Here is a 15,611-nt window from a genome sequence, read left to right as displayed (position 1 = left end):
TCCCCACACTGCCGGCCCATGTTCATCTTGGCATCAATGATGACTCCAAGATCCTTTTCTGTCTCTGTACTGACAAGAAGGGAGTTCCCCAACCTGTAGGCGTGGTGCCGGGTGTGGCTGGTCTACAGGGTAGCTAGACCCCTGCATACCAGGATCAGGCTCTGGAGACTGGCACCACTCTCCGCATCCCTTTAAAAAAAAAAAAAAAAAAAAAAGCCAGGTTTTATTTGCCTACTACACCACAAAATCTTAAAACGGAGTGTATTTTATTTGTGATTATTATGACCCCCAGGTTTTTGTCTTACATCCAACTCTTCCTTCATGTGGATAGTGGAGTTCCCCAAGGAATGACTCAGCAGGTTACACACAAGGTGGCCCAGCACTTGACAGGAGGGAGCTATGGAGAAAACATTAAGCTTCTCAACAGCATGATCCAGGTCAGAAGATGAAGCATGAATGGACTGTATACCTAAAATGCATCAGTGTGGTGATTTCACCATGTAGTATGCTAATGCTGTAACCCATCTCCTCTGTCTTGGTCTTATTTACTATATATTAAACTATATATTATATAGTGTGTATATCATATTTTTTATGTGTATGTGTATATATATATATATATATATATATATATATAAAATAAACAAACACAATTGTCATGCTAATATAATATTAACATAATTGTATATTAACATAATTATGTTATAATGTGTGTGTATATGTGTATATATATTAAAGTATGTGTGTGTGGTAGGTACATATATAATTGTTATATTAATAAATGCACGTGTGTGTGTGTGTGTATTAATATAACAGTTATGTTATAATATATAACATAGGAATCCAGACCGGTAGGGCTCATCTAGTCTAATCTTGAGCATACTGCAGGCTACCAAATTTCACCAAAATACTGTATCTGAAAACTTTAGTTTTACAAAAGCATTTCAATCCTCAGGAAAATAAGCTATGTGCTACAGGTAAAGGACAGAAGAGACAAAGGTGCTTCTAATTTGAGCCCTCTACAATGGTATGGGTGTGATTAAATGACATGCACAGGTGTTTTTAGAGAATAAACCATGCTATTTACTGCAGAGGAAGGCGAAGGACCCTTGAGTTCTCTGGGGAGAGAATTGCCTTCAGTCCCAAAACATGATGATTGATTAGACCTTAAGTACATGACTGAGAGGCACTGGCCAGCTTTCTAAGAAAGCAGATTCTCTAGACCACTGTCAAGGCTTTTGTTTGTTAAAAGGACAGAGGGTGACTGATCATCAAAGTTGCCTACAAGACGATGCAAAGCTGTTGTCATGCTGACATTAAAGTTGACTAAGGCAGTAATTAAGTAATGATCTGGCAGATGTCAGAAAGTTTTCCTTTTTGATTACTGGTTTGTGACTGCATTTAGGAAATGTCACTGGTTTAGAAAGCATTGGTGTTGGTCCTCCAGAGTGTTTCTAGTACTGGCAGTGAGATTTAGGCCTTGTGGAATTAGATAGACTAGCAAACTTAGGAAAAGAGAGAAGCTAATACCTGTAGTAACGTTGTGAGAGATCTGCCTGGCAGAGAGAGGAGAATAAATTCAGAAATAGACCTTGTCATGTGAAGCCTGCTGAATTTTTAGCATGTGGCTTCAGTGGTTGTCTTCTTCAGGAGAGTGTTCATAAGCGTCAAAGACTCCTTGGCCCCACCAGATCTTTATTCACGGAATTTCTGAGATCAGAGACCTCAAAAATAGCAAATACTTTACAGATACAGGGCGCAGCACCATAAACTAGACAGATGGGATTGTGATCACTGTCATGAAAACATATGAGACTTGCAACTCTTCAGTATGCTTTTTTTAGCTTTAATAATGCAGACGGTGTGCTGTTTTCTAATTGTACCTCTTAATTTGGCAGCATCACATCTTTATAAGCAGCCAGCCTAATGCAGTGGGGCAGGTAGCTGTGCTGGAGTTCTGGGTTCAGGTCCTCACTAGCCAACAGCTGTGGCACCGAGATAGAGCAACACTCTTCTTGATGGATCATTTATGCAAAGCAGCTTTTCAGTATGGTCAAGAGGATTGTCTCCAAAAACTGCTGTATCAGCAGCACAAGGTAAAACAGGTGCATCGATGCAGCCTGAAAAATGTATTAAAGTTTAGTTTTAGGATTGTCAGAACATAATCCTGTTTATATGAAATGTTGCTGATATTCTTGTTATGAACGTGTACAATGGAGCGTGTGTATTTGGATATGCTGTGTGGAACAGGACTGGGGACAGAACTGGCACATGAATGAAAGGGCAGTTTGAAATACATTGGCATTTAATTAAATGGAGTTAATTGATAAACTTGTTGCTTTTAGAACATATTCAGTGCAAAAATAGTGTTCTGGCCTTAAAAGACAGACACCAAGGTGAGGATACTTGGGGAAACCCCCAAACAGGAGCAACTGCCTAATGATCAATATTCCAGCTTGGAAGAAAAGAGATACAGGTTGCCACTTCATGGGTGGCTTTTTGAATTGGGGTTGGGAGTTTGATTATACACAGAAGGGGCATTCTGGAGAGAAGGGTCTGGTCTGGTCCAGAGCTTTGTAAACCTTCTTAGTTTGTCCTGCATTTTTTACTTAGTGTACATTTCCCATGCAGAATGCTTTAGGTTATCACTCGGACAAAGGTCTGCTGTCTTCACTGGTCAGCTGGATTGTGGCAGGCAACGTGACCCCTTCCTTCATTGAGGGCAATGCAAATTCCTCTCAGGTAGGAAATTGTTAGATCACTTGAACGTGCGATGTGTTTCCCTCTGTCACCTGCTCGAATAATGTCTGCTGCTCTGTGCCATTCCTTTTTTTTCCTTATTTCATATGGCTGATTGTGATGGTTTAAAATGCTAATCCAGAATGAATATTTGTAGCCCCATTTGCAGCAATCCTTTTGGGATGCAGATGTTGATAATATCTATCCTAAATCTTAATTTAAGAACTCATTTAACACAGCTATTAATAAATCCTTTTTGCTCATTCTCTTGTCGGTGAGTGAGACCGAGCAGGTACTGAAATTTCTGTTAGATCAGTCTTTAAGAAATATTTTGAGACTGGCCACCTCCTTTCCACATACAAGATGCATCTTACCCAAGCACCAGAAACACTCTAAGACTGTGAGAGAAGAGACTCAATTATAATAGTAAAGAAGAAAAATCTGGGTAGTTTTTGATATCTGGAGTTCTCTGTATTGATGATCTTAGCTACAGATCATACCAACCTGCTGCTTTTCCTCATCTATGAGCTTTTCAGTTGTAACTGGTCTTCAGTGAAACAGAAAAATGGGTCAGGTGAAATGTTTCTGCTCACAGAAACTTCATTTTATTTGTTCCCTAGTTTTCTGTGACATAGCTATTGGAGTTTCAAAGTGAGGATCTTTTAAAAGATATTCGATTGTTTGGAAAATGGCAGGTTTTTCTCTGTTAGCAATGTTTCTTTTGCTGTGTCATGCAGGTCTGGTTTTCATGGACAGTTTTGAATATGGAGTCAATATTTGAAGAAGATTCTCAGCTCCGCAGAGTTGTGGAGGGGGAGTTGGTAATCAATGCTTTAACTCCTGACCAGGCTCTGAAGGTAAGAGAAGAGTCACCCTTAAAAGAAAAAAAAGAAAAAAAAAAAACTCTTTGGGCATACAGGCTGATTGTAGATGTCAAAAAGACAAACAAATCTGCCCCCTGCATGGTTTAGTGGAACCAGCAGTGTTACATTGAGCTGGTCAGCAGCGTCTGTTTAGATCAGGTGCTTCAGTGGGACTTTTTGGCTCTTAGCTAAAGCTGATTCAATCAGCTATTAGATAAAAGCATCCAAAAAGCCCCACTAAAGCGCCTAATCTATACAGACGTCAAGCAAGCTGGGTCCAACTAACGCATTGTCTCTTCTGGGCATGTGCTGGGCTTGGTGCAGGAGCACATGGAATTTAAAGTAAAGTGCCACTTTTTTTAATGTCTGCAAGCAGCTGTAGTTCTATTTCTTGTAGTTTTGCTTTCACTGGCACCAGTGCAACCCTTTTTAGGCTTCATTTGGTCAATTGGCTGGTATTTTTCGTATAGACTCTTTTGAATTCTTTGGAAATGACCCTGCTGAAGGCCTGGCTTTTAATGACTTAGTTATTTTGCCATGAAAGGACGTTAAAAATAACATGCTTATGTCATATTATGGTAGCATCTGATCTTTAGTGTTTTTCTCCTTACAAATACTGCTGTGAATTGGGGAAGTGCTAGTGTCACTATGTAACAGATCCAGAGCTGAGACCATGAAGAGGTGGAATCGTGGGTTAACATTTTCTGCATAGCCCCCTGAGCCCAGGGTTGTGTAGGAAGTTCTGACAATGCCATGTAATTTAACTCGGTTTTCTTGAGTTTCATTGGACCACCTTTCATCTTGACTTATGCAGTGTAAATTTTCATAAAGAAATCGGTCATCTTTTTTCAGCACTGGTGAGGCCTCACCTGCAGTTCTACATCCAGTTTTGGGCCCCATGCTTTGAGAAAGATGTGGGCAGACTGGAAAGAGTCCAGTGGCAAGTGACAAAAATGATTAGGGGATCTGGGAAGTATGATTTACAAAGAAGGCTGAAAAAACTAGGGTTATTGTAGTCTGGAGAAGTGAAGACTGAGAGGGGATTTGGTAAATCTTCAGATGCCTTAAGGATGATGATGGAGGGAATGGAGATAACCTTTTCTCTGTCTGTAGAGTACTGGAGTAGGAGCAATGACTTGACACTGCAGCAGTGGAAATCTAGGTTGGAGTTTAGGAAAAACTTTCTGATTTATGTGAGTTGTCAAGCATTGGAGCAGGCTACGGATAGAAATAGTGGAATCTCCTCATTGGAAATTTTCAGTAGTGGCTTAGACGGAGACTTGAGTAGGATGCTTTAGTCAGGGATGATCCTGCAGGGGACTGGACTAGATGACCTCAGGAGGTCCCTTCCCACCCTACTTTCCTATGATCCTATGCACTTGTTTGAAATGATTCCTTCGTTGCTTTTGCAGAAAGCCCAGACTCAGTTGAAGCTGCCCATTGTACCTTCTCTTCAGAGACTAATGATTTACCGGTGGGCTCATCAAGCTTTTGCAACCCCAGCAGACCACCCTCTCCTTCCCCTCATTTGGCAAAAATTCTTTCTCCTTTACCTTCACCGACCAGGGCCTCAATATGGGTAAGCTTTAGTCATAAAGGTTCTTGTATAATTAATGGCGCGCACTAATGTTTTAAACACAACACTTGGTAATCTCATTTGTATAATCCTTTTCCTGTGGAGCCAAGAGCTCAGTTGAAAACAGGTTTCTTTGCCAGTCCTTTACAGAAGCAGAAGATCAGTGTATTGTGTAGATATCAGTCTGATAATGAAACTTCTGTTGTTTAAGGCTCCCTGTGGATGGCTGTATAGGAAGAAGGTTTTTCCAGAGCCCAGCTCAAGTTAATATGTTGAATGAAATGAAGCAGCGTTTGATAGAGGTGGCAGACTTCCACCATGCTGCTAGTAAAGCGCTGAGAGTAGAGGGTCCTTTGGATGGCAACGAAGGGTCATCGGAAAAGGGAAGCTACTCTCCGGATTACCTGACTTCCCCAGAACTGCATAAAGAACTTGTCAGGTACAGAGGGCCCATCTGTTTCAGTTCTCGGTGACACTGCTAAGCTTGTTAGTGCAGTTACTGAGGTTATGTCTGCACGACAGAACTGTACCACCCGGGCTGTATTGATTGGGGAGTGAAGGTATGGGACCCCTGACCTACCCAGACGTGCCTGTAAGAATCCTTATTATGAGCATAATTTTTTTCCCCATTCTAAACTTAATTCCATTACTTCTACTTTTCTCTTCCGTCGCCCTAACTTCTTCCCATCATCATTTGAATTCCCACTGTGTGTACTTGAGTCTAGTCTGAAACTAGTAACCTTTGGATTTTCCCATGTTTTACTCTGAAAAAACTAACTCTCAGTCTGTCTCCTTGCTCCTTGTCTCATCAATGTAAGCTGATGCGCTGTGGTAGAATGTTGCAGAGAACCCAGCACATCTAGGTTGGGTTTTGGTGCATCCGCCTGTTTAGTATATTTGTAACATGTTTTCTTCCGCATGAGATCTGTGGATTACAGTCCACAGCTGAACCTGGTGCTTTAGCTCAGTCTGTAGAGCCATGTTCTTTCAGTTCCAGAGGTTCCCCGTTCAGTGTTTACTGCTCATCAAGATGCAGCTGTCTCAGACTGTGGTGAAATGTGCAGGGGGCATGTGTTTTGTGTGATTGAAAGAAATAATGCACAAAAGAAACTTGATTTATTTTCTCTGTTTTCTTAGGCTTTTCAATGTGTTTGTTCTGTGGCTGGAGGAAGAGAGCTTTCAGAAAGGAGACACGTACATTCCTTCTTTACCAAAGCAATATGATGCGTACAGACTTGCAAAGATCATGCAGAATCAGCAGGTGAAATTCCAGCATGATGGGAAGTGTGGGAATGGGACGATTTGGGATTCAAAGTGCAGTTTGCTTGATATTGCAGACAGTTGGTACTGCTGATACTGTGGGATGCTCCAGGCTTTGTTAGTTTTTAGTATTGTCCATATGGCACAGTGGCAACAGCACAAGGGGCTTCTATAGACTTACAGCGAGGCTGTTCCAACATGTTATAAATCCAGTGCATTAGAGAAGACCTGATTAATCAAGTCTGCTGGAGCATGGGAATTAATGTGCTCCAGCAGCCTCCAACCTCTCGTGTATCAGCATCCCTGTGCTGAAAAGTGGTGGTGGAGCACTTTGAACTAAAACTGATTCGATGAGCTTTTAGTTCATAGTGCCCCACCGCCATTTTTCAGCACAGGGACACTGTTGCCCATGATGCTCAGGCACAATTAATTAGTGCAGCTTGCTAATTAAAGCCCCCTGCCCCCAGCCTCCTGGAGTACATCCATAAGTGCCCTAAAATTTTTTTTCTTAGAAGCTTACCTACCAATCCAAATGACTTCCCTCTGTGTTTGAGCCAGATCTCATACTTGATGCAGCAAGTACAAACTGCTACTCAAAATCACTTGTTTCAGCGGCATGCAAGACATTCATGGCCACATTGCTCATATTGCTAGGATATGAATTATTTCCTGATTACACCAAAATAAGCAAGAGGGAAGCTTGCATTATTCTTTCCACTGTGTACTTAAGCCTTTGTGTGATACTACCGGGTGAAAGCTCATTGATTAGGCAGATTCTTGAAGGCTGCTCCTAGTAATTTAAATGCATTTTTCTATTACTTTTTTAATGGGTATATATGTAGGATCAGTAGAAAAAGATGGCTTAGGGTTTTTCCTCACTGATTTTGTGCACATAAGTCAGCAACTGGAGCTTCCTCTGTGAATTTCAAGTAGTTGTTTGATATAGTTGTCATGCCCTTTCTGACCTGGTTTATGTTTGAATGGGGCCCAGGTATGGCTCTGACCTTGTATCTTTAGAAGTCCCTGTGAGCCCTGTCTGACTCCCTCCACTAGGGTCATGAGTACCTCCAGTGAGTGGTTTATCTGTGTCGCTGAGTGTATTTTTTGCTTGCCTCTCCCTCCCCGCCCCCAACTCTGTCTTTTGTTGAGGGGTCATTGTTCATCGGAATTTTTTTTTAATATGTTGGATGCAGCTCCTAGAGATGGATACACCACAGACGGTAGTACTTTGTCAGCTGTGCAAATGCCCACAGTTAATCGAATCCTCCTTTTATACTGTAGGATTTGTGGATGGAATATGTCAATATTGAACTTGTACAGCATGAGTTTCAGGAATCTCTAAACCTCTGGCTTCAAGTCAAACTCGAATCGCATGCAGCCTCTAGCACTTCATCAGCACAGATAGATTTCACTAACCCTTCATCAGGTAAGAGAAAGAGAACGTGGTAAAAGTTATTGAAGAAAGAATTATTATGTGGTGAGAGCTGTCATTTGCGTGCTTGGTGAATGTAGTGCAGTTGGTTATATAAAAAAAAATGGCTTAACATCCTATGTTTTGTTTTACTTTGAATTACAATAGGATGACATTTTCATGGGTCTTCAGACACCTGAATAAGCGCCCTGATTTTTCAAATGTTCCTGAGTGACTTCAGTGAGATCTATTTTTTTCCCCCATATTCAGTATTTCTGAATATTTGGCCACATTTAGTCCACTTGATCTTAAATTTAGGGGCCTTTCTTGTATGCCCACGTGGCAATATTTTTAAAGACCAGTATTATCTAAGAAATATAAGAAGTACCTGTTTCAAAGAAGACTGACTCACATATTCACAAATAATTTGAATGCTTCACCCAGCATGTCTCACTTTTTATAGGGCCACCTTGCTGGCTGTGTTGCTGCGTGCTATTTTATTCCCCTGTCATTTTATCCTAAAAACATGCATTTCTTCATTTCTTTAAGTATAAACATTAATCATTATACTGTTACAATTATACTGTTTCCAAAAGTATAAACATCAAAACATTATTGGCAGGGCTTCTAGCAGAGAAGTAGTAAAGTGGCTGAGACGTGCTTAAACTATATGGTCTGAAATACTTGTTTCAGGTATCCAACATAGGCTGAACTTTTTGGAACATATCCATGAAAACAGTTCAAGTGTTCAAGGCTAAGGCTAATGATTAGTTCTATTTACTCATGTTTAAAAATATGGGTGGCCTTTTCTTTGAGAAGTCCTAATGGCTGCCCTTGCTTTGCAACAGAGGCTCAATGTTTTGGGAGTAGGGTGGCCTTTCTGGCAAGGATGGGTCTTTTGTTCATCCAGTGAAAATGGGGCCAGATATGGTCATGCTGTCCTTTTATAAAAGCACTTCACATGTGCCTATTACATAGACCATAGGAAAGGACTTACTAGGACATGGAGGAGAGGCTGGAATTGGAGTATGTGTTAGAAGGAAGCTGGGACTAGAAATTGAGTTATGCACAAGACTGGGACTCACGTGGAATTGGTAGGAGAGAAGGGGAGCCAGGGTGTGATGGGGAAAGAGATGGGACTGAGGCAGGGGTAGGGGCTCTGACAAAAGCTGAGGAAGACAAGAATTTGAGATTGGATAAGAAGCCTGGGATTGTGAGGCTGTGGGATGGGTAATGCAGGTGGGACTTGGGGCAAGGTCGGAAGCAGGCTGAAAAAGGAGCTTGGCAGGTTGATGAGTGTGTAATCTAGGAACAGTGACTCGAGGAGACAGAGCTTGGGTGAAAAGCATAAGGAGACTGGGACTCAATGAAGAGAAGGGACAGGGGAGACGTTAATAATTTAGTCAGGACAGGGTATGAATAGTGCAGTAAAAAGGGAATGGGGCCATTTGTTGAACAGCGGGGAGAAAATATATGGTGTAGCAGAGCTGCTTATTAATTAAGCACCCTTCATCGTATAGACTGAATGAGGCTACATCCTGTGGGAAAATGTAGTTTGTTAGGTAATTTTTAATGTGCATTCTCAAAAAGGACTGGGTTAATGTTGCACAGGCATCTGTAAACCTGAACTCTCAACATTTAACTTACCAGCCTTAATTTATATTTCTTTTATCACAGACTTTGTGCGTAATAAAATAGAATCCAAGAACATTGGAACTGTCACCTTGATCAGAAATGAGATTGATCTGTTTCTGGCACTGGGCAGGGCCATGTGTTTTGGAGATTTGATTTTAGGCCAAAAAAAAAGTTGACATATGAAAATTGGTTATGGAAAATGCCTCCAGGAAACGTAAATGACACTGTCTCAAGAAAATTGTAATATTTGTTTGTTAGCAAAAATGTGTTTCAAATAAAAAAAAATATTTCTACTGGAAGTTACCCGAGTAATATTTTAGTTAGGTTTTATCCTAAATGCTTCTTTCCCTTATAGCCAAGGAGAGAATAATGAGTAATTTGAAGAAATATGATGCTCCTAGACCCCCTCTTCCTCTGCAGCCAGTGAAAGCTCCTGTGCCTGTTATTTCCTCCACCACTCTGGTAAACCAGAAGGAAGCAATGCAGCTTATGCGTATGGACCTTAATGTCTTGCAGCAACATGCCAAGTAAGATTTAGTTGTTTTTGCTTCTGCTCTGTGTCTTTAGCTGATTTCTACAATGGCCTGCTTGTCCAGATTAATTAGAAATCACAGAAGCTGTTTCCCAGTTACTGATCTACTGTGTTTTCCTTGTAGAGTATGTGACCATTGAATTAGAACAGTTTTAATGCTTAAGAAAATTTTTGTCTACTGTGGCTGTTTCTGGTAATAGCGTCTGTCAGATGAATCTGTTTTTAAGGGCAAGTAACTTGTATATAGAAAAAGGAAGAAGAGACTGACTGTGACTGATCCTATTCCTGCTGGTGCCCCTAAAAAGCTTTCAGTACAGAAGGTGGGAGTGTCCTCATGTTTGTTCTCCTTCTCCTTGTTGTTTGTTACTTAGTCTAAATAAGATACAGGCATGTTCTGAAAACAGATTCAAATAGAGGGACATGGATCGCTCTTAGGTACTTAACAGGTGACATAGGATCAGGCCATTACAGGTTTTTAATGGCCCTTTTGCTCCTTTAATAGGAAAATGTAGCTGAAGAATTTCAGGCATTCCAAACAAAAGTAACAAATGAATAATTAGAAGTAAACTGTTTTCCTCATTTTAGCCACCTAGCAGGAATTAAACTATAGAGCAGTGATTCTCAACCAGGGTGCCATGGCACTGATGGGTGCTGCCAGATCCTTTTGAAGGGTGCCTCCAGGTGCAAGGTGATAAAAGAGGTGTGAGAAGATAAGCAGATAAGGACTGGCTCCGGCTTGTCTCTGTCAGGCCAATCCCCCACCCCAATGCTTGGCTTCCCTGGAAGGAGAGCAAGCACTGTAATGTATTAATTAGTTTTTGAAATTGGATGCCACTTGATTCGCAAAAGTTTATGGAGGGGTGCCTCATTCAAAGAGGTTGAGAACCACTGCTGTAGATATTCAGGGTTGAAACTGGGAGGGTCTGAATCAAAATATTTGGGATAAAGAAAGTAGCTACATTTTATCTCTTGCTGTTCAGTTTTTCAACATTTCTCCCTAAGCTAGAAGTTTTGATAATTTCTCTCGTATGTTTTGCAGAGCTGCAGCTCTCTGGGAGTCCCAGCACATTGCTTTCTACAGTGAAATACTGGAGATGATTCCCAAGCTCTACATCAATAGAGAAGAGCAGATCACTCTCAAGCTCGAATGTCGGGGCGGTTCCAATAAGAGTTGCCAGGGGGCAGCTCTTGTAACAGTCCAGGTTAGAGATTGGATGCCACATCATTGCTTCTGAGTCACAGCTGTCATTAGAGAAATCCACACTGACTTAGTGTTTACCCAAGTTGGGAGTGTTATGTGTTATACTGCTGCACAGCCAGCACTACTTCCCAGCTGCTACACATCATTCCAGATGTGGTTGCTTTTCAGCAGCTGAAGGATCGGTCCCTTTTATAAAGTTGGTGTTTAAGTTTGGGAAGTCGCATTGAAAGACAATACGCAAAGTGGTAAGATCATGCTTATTGATGAGAGTACCATATCAAGATGGGATGTTTATAGGTGACATCACTGATTGGTTAGTCTGCAGTTTATTTTTGTCTTTATTTATTAGTTCAGTGGTTCCTGGACTTTGAGAGATTGTGCACCACCAATTTAAAATGATGCAATCTTAAGGACCACCAGCAGATTTTTGTCATATAAAGTAACTATAATAAATTGTTAGCACCACTGGTGGTACCCGTACCACAGGTTGGGAACCGCTGCACTAGGTTATACCTGTTAAAAATACCAGGGCAGTTAATGGTGAAGATGGATCTAGATGTGCACTAGATCTGAAGTTGGGGAAAACATCCCAACTCAGGACACTAGTAGTGGGTTCTACTTTTTTTTTGGCTTCAGGGGGTGGAAGAGTTTTAGGAAAAACATCTTGCTCTTGTCCTGTTCTTCTATGGTTTAGCAACTGGTTTTATCTCCCTTAGTTTGAAGGGAAGCATAAAAATGAAGCAATAAATCAGCAGCTTCATGCTTTGCGTAAGGAAGTGAAACAACTACAAGCAGAAGCCACAAAACCACCTTCTCTGTGTGTTGTGGAAGCAGCTGTCCATGTGGAAAACTTTATAACGTAAGATGCTCAGTTGCTGCTATATACAGTAATGTTCTTTTCTTAATATGAAAATGATCAGGTAAAATCTGTTTACATGCTTTTATAATGCATGACAGTTCACACTGACAGCAGGGTTTGAACTTTGGGGTCTCCGTATTAATAGCACATATCATTACCATATGAGCTAACAGAGAAACTCCATTGCTTACTGTGAATAGTAAGTTTTTATCCTGGAGCAGATACAGGAGGACACTGAATGTTACCCATTCATTTATTGTATACTCTACTAGTATAATCGCTACGTTCTAACTACAAAAGTAAATGATAATGCTATTTTTGTGCTGTGACATGCAGTGCTTATTTTGGCTCAGCAAACTTTTACAGCTGCTAAATGGGCATTTTTAATGTTAGTGCTTATATAGATGCTCCTACTAATGAAGACAGTGCTTTGACAGTAAGAGTTATGATTCAAAACAAGTAAGGCACCTTTTCAAATGTTTTGACAATACTGAAAGTGGCTATGAAATCCAAATTTTCTGATGGAATAATTTAGTTAGAGACCCAGTTACTTTAAAAAGCCTTGTTGCAGCATATATTTTATTCACTGCAGCTGTATCCTGAAAAAAGCATCTGTAAAAATAACATTACAAGGTTAGATTCTATATAAAATACACTTGCTTTGCAAAGAAAAAGATGCTCTTCCAAAATGTTACTCTGGCTTCCTCACCCCCTCTCCCCCCTCCCCTTGGGATCTTTTTTCCATTTCTTAATTGCCAAGAAACATCCATAGCTAGAATAAATCTCTCGGATTGCATCTGTTGCAACATTACTGGCTTCAAATGTTGCTATTCATGGCACTTGTGCAGTCTGCGAACTGTAGGTTTACCAAGGAGTAACTGATTGGAACTTAGCAAACGATTCTTGTGATGCTAAGGAGTAGACTTTAGCTCAGTCTCATAGTTAGGTTGACAAGATGATCTGTTTTGTTTAGAGGTGCTACTTGACATACTGAGGTCTCTTTTCAAAAAAGAATAATCTTTAAAATTGTCCCTAAATGATAAAGGCCTTTCTGAATCCCTAAATAACAACTGGTTTTCTTCTAATCTGTGCACAGACTTCAGTTTTCCCTGAACTTTTCTACAGGGCATTGATCAATATCTACAAAGTGCAACCTATGCCTGGAATTCAGAAAGTAGGAATTAGTCTCTTCTTTGCAGTAGTAGAATTTGTGTGTGCGGAAACTCAACGCCACCCCCCGACTAAGCAGTTCTTTACCTCCTGCATTGAGATCCTAGGTCAAGTAAGTTTATAACTTCCTAATTTTGTATGCTTAATAATATTTTTTTTGTTTTCCTCCAATTTGTCTGTTCAGTAGATTGGAAGTTGGTTATCTCCAAAAAGCCTGACAAGGCATTGCTAAAGCTCCCATTTTATTATTCTCCCACCACGTTGTATAGCACCTCAGCGGGGTTTCACATACACGCTCTGTAATATCTGTTGTTCTAAGATGTCTATTACAGTTAGCTGGGCTCACCGTAATAAGTGAATTAGGCAGTTAAACTGTCTGGATCCACAGTTTGCTCATTAGTTCTTGGTAGCTGCAGTATTTAGAAGGGCATTTTTAATGCTCCTCTGCTTCTTGTTCATTAGTTGTTTCCTTGTTTGCATGAGCTGTACCAGGCATGTGTAGCTTTGCCACCTCTAGATTAAATTGCTGTATTATGCTTTACATAGAAGATTACTCAGAGGCTACAGCTAGTGTAGAAAAGCAGTTTCCTACTACTTGGTAATGTTGGCTGTAGGGAACATATACCAGTACTCTGGAAAAAAGATCAAGTTATTGATCTATAAAATGTCACACAACTTGGATTTTAGGTACTGCTTTCCCCCATACATCACTCCTACATGAAAAGAGTGGAAGAGAGATTCCTACCTGTCTCTGCACTGACATGTATAATGACAGCCGCCAGGGTTCTTGCGATGGGGATTTATTTTCCCAGCAGCCATTTGATTGCTAAGACCATGGTGTAAAGTTTGTCTGGTCATTTGGGCTAAGGGTGGTGGTAGATCACGTTTAGATTTTGGAAGAGTGAATCTTCATATAGCTGATATTGATGGGTTCAGTTTATATCGTATCTTTAAAACTTTCATTTTAAAACTTTACTCGGCTAGAAGCCCAGATGAAATCTATTTGAATAGATTATCTGTTTTTGAGAGCATTCTAATCAAACTAAATTTCTCTGTTGCATACAGGGAAACCACCTTCTGGAGTTTTTTTTAAATCCTGTATCTCTTTCAAGGTGTTTATCAGTGGGACCAAATCTGAATGCAGACCCCTTCTCCAAACAATCCTTCAGAATCGGAGGCTCTGTAATCTCCTCTCTCCTTACTTCACACCAGTTGCCTCTCCCAATGAGTTTGTGCACTTCTATGAGAAAGTTGTGGCATTTCTGAGTGAGGATAACAGTGATGTTGTCTTCATGTTGCTGACAAAGGTAAAACCTTGAACTTTTGTGCTATACTATTACAGATGGCCTGTTTTACTAAAGAATATGAATTCAGACTAATGGAAAAAGAACTACAAATCAAACTCTTTAAAACATCCTAAATTGCTCTCTGGGAACATATTTGCTAGTATAGCATAGTGCTTAATGTGTATAAATTGCAGAGGGATTGGAGATGAAAACAATGCAGATGGCTTTATGGAGATGATGTTTCCTGATGCTGGCAGCAGCAGCAACTGAATTTCCAGTACTGCCACCCCAGCATGCTTTATTGATTATCCTTGAGTCAAAGGATAGTTCAGTCTTTGAACCTCTGCAGAAAACTTAGAGGGCTGGCAGATAATGTTAGCTGTGACATCATTTTGGAAACATAACTAAACTACCAGTTATATTTCGTGTAGATAGCCAAGTTACTTTGAGGTGATGATGGGGATTTTACTACTAACCTGGGCTGGATAGGAATCGAAGACCAAGGCTACAGGTAGAAGGGTTCCCAATCCCATTTTTCAAACTTGTCAAATCGTACAGATGCCTGCAGTCAGAACCATTATGCTTATAATACTCCAGTTCATCAAGGTGTTTGCATGCAATTAAGCTTAAGGATGTAGATAACCCCATTGAAGTCTGTGAAGTGTCCATTACTTGAATGCTGGCTCTCTCCTGTTCTAGTTTGATCTTGCGCAATGGCTAAACATCACGAAGCCACCTTTGTCTGAACGCACCAGGCTTCTGGAGTCCATTCACTTGGCTCTCAATGCATGTGGTCTTGAGCCTGAAGAAGAAATTTTGATGCCATTTAATATTTTCTGCAAGCACTGGACTTGCCTTATCCGGTATCAATTTCCTGATCATTACAGTGATTTTCTAAGGCTGTTTCTACAAAGTAAGTATCAGAGTCAACCAACAGATCTTGTGGACTGATTTTTTTTTTTTTTTTTTTTTATAATTGCTACATTTGAACTGTACTAGACTGCCTTAAGATTTATTGCCCTAATATTTGGGAAAATGCATGCAACACAATTACATAATTTTATTTGCAGTTGCACAAT

At 40.4% G+C, this 15,611-nt stretch overlaps 1 protein-coding gene across 4 annotated transcripts in view; it reads left to right on the top strand.

Moving 5' to 3' along the window:
* Nucleotides 1–15,611, top strand: part of EPG5 (ectopic P-granules autophagy protein 5 homolog) — a 99,697-nt gene that overhangs the window by 43,903 nt on the left and 40,183 nt on the right. For all 4 annotated transcript variants that reach the window (XM_019518108.1, XM_019518106.1, XM_019518110.1 and 1 more), the window contains 14 exons: nucleotides 293–437; nucleotides 1,899–2,096; nucleotides 2,632–2,742; nucleotides 3,477–3,596; nucleotides 5,015–5,181; nucleotides 5,390–5,617; nucleotides 6,316–6,439; nucleotides 7,720–7,864; nucleotides 9,840–10,011; nucleotides 11,056–11,218; nucleotides 11,934–12,076; nucleotides 13,202–13,358; nucleotides 14,359–14,553; nucleotides 15,232–15,445. In XM_019518108.1, coding sequence (XP_019373653.1) covers nucleotides 293–437; nucleotides 1,899–2,096; nucleotides 2,632–2,742; nucleotides 3,477–3,596; nucleotides 5,015–5,181; nucleotides 5,390–5,617; nucleotides 6,316–6,439; nucleotides 7,720–7,864; nucleotides 9,840–10,011; nucleotides 11,056–11,218; nucleotides 11,934–12,076; nucleotides 13,202–13,358; nucleotides 14,359–14,553; nucleotides 15,232–15,445 — 2,282 coding nt within the window. The remainder of the gene's footprint in view (nucleotides 1–292; nucleotides 438–1,898; nucleotides 2,097–2,631; nucleotides 2,743–3,476; nucleotides 3,597–5,014; nucleotides 5,182–5,389; nucleotides 5,618–6,315; nucleotides 6,440–7,719; nucleotides 7,865–9,839; nucleotides 10,012–11,055; nucleotides 11,219–11,933; nucleotides 12,077–13,201; nucleotides 13,359–14,358; nucleotides 14,554–15,231; nucleotides 15,446–15,611) is intronic.

Source organism: Gavialis gangeticus, unplaced genomic scaffold (genome assembly GCF_001723915.1).
Source record: "Gavialis gangeticus isolate Ggan-Ray unplaced genomic scaffold, GavGan_comp1, whole genome shotgun sequence".
NCBI classification, from domain to species: Eukaryota; Metazoa; Chordata; order Crocodylia; family Gavialidae; genus Gavialis; species Gavialis gangeticus.
Note: the sequence above shows the minus strand (reverse complement) of the source record. Positions and strands in the feature narration are given on the sequence as shown.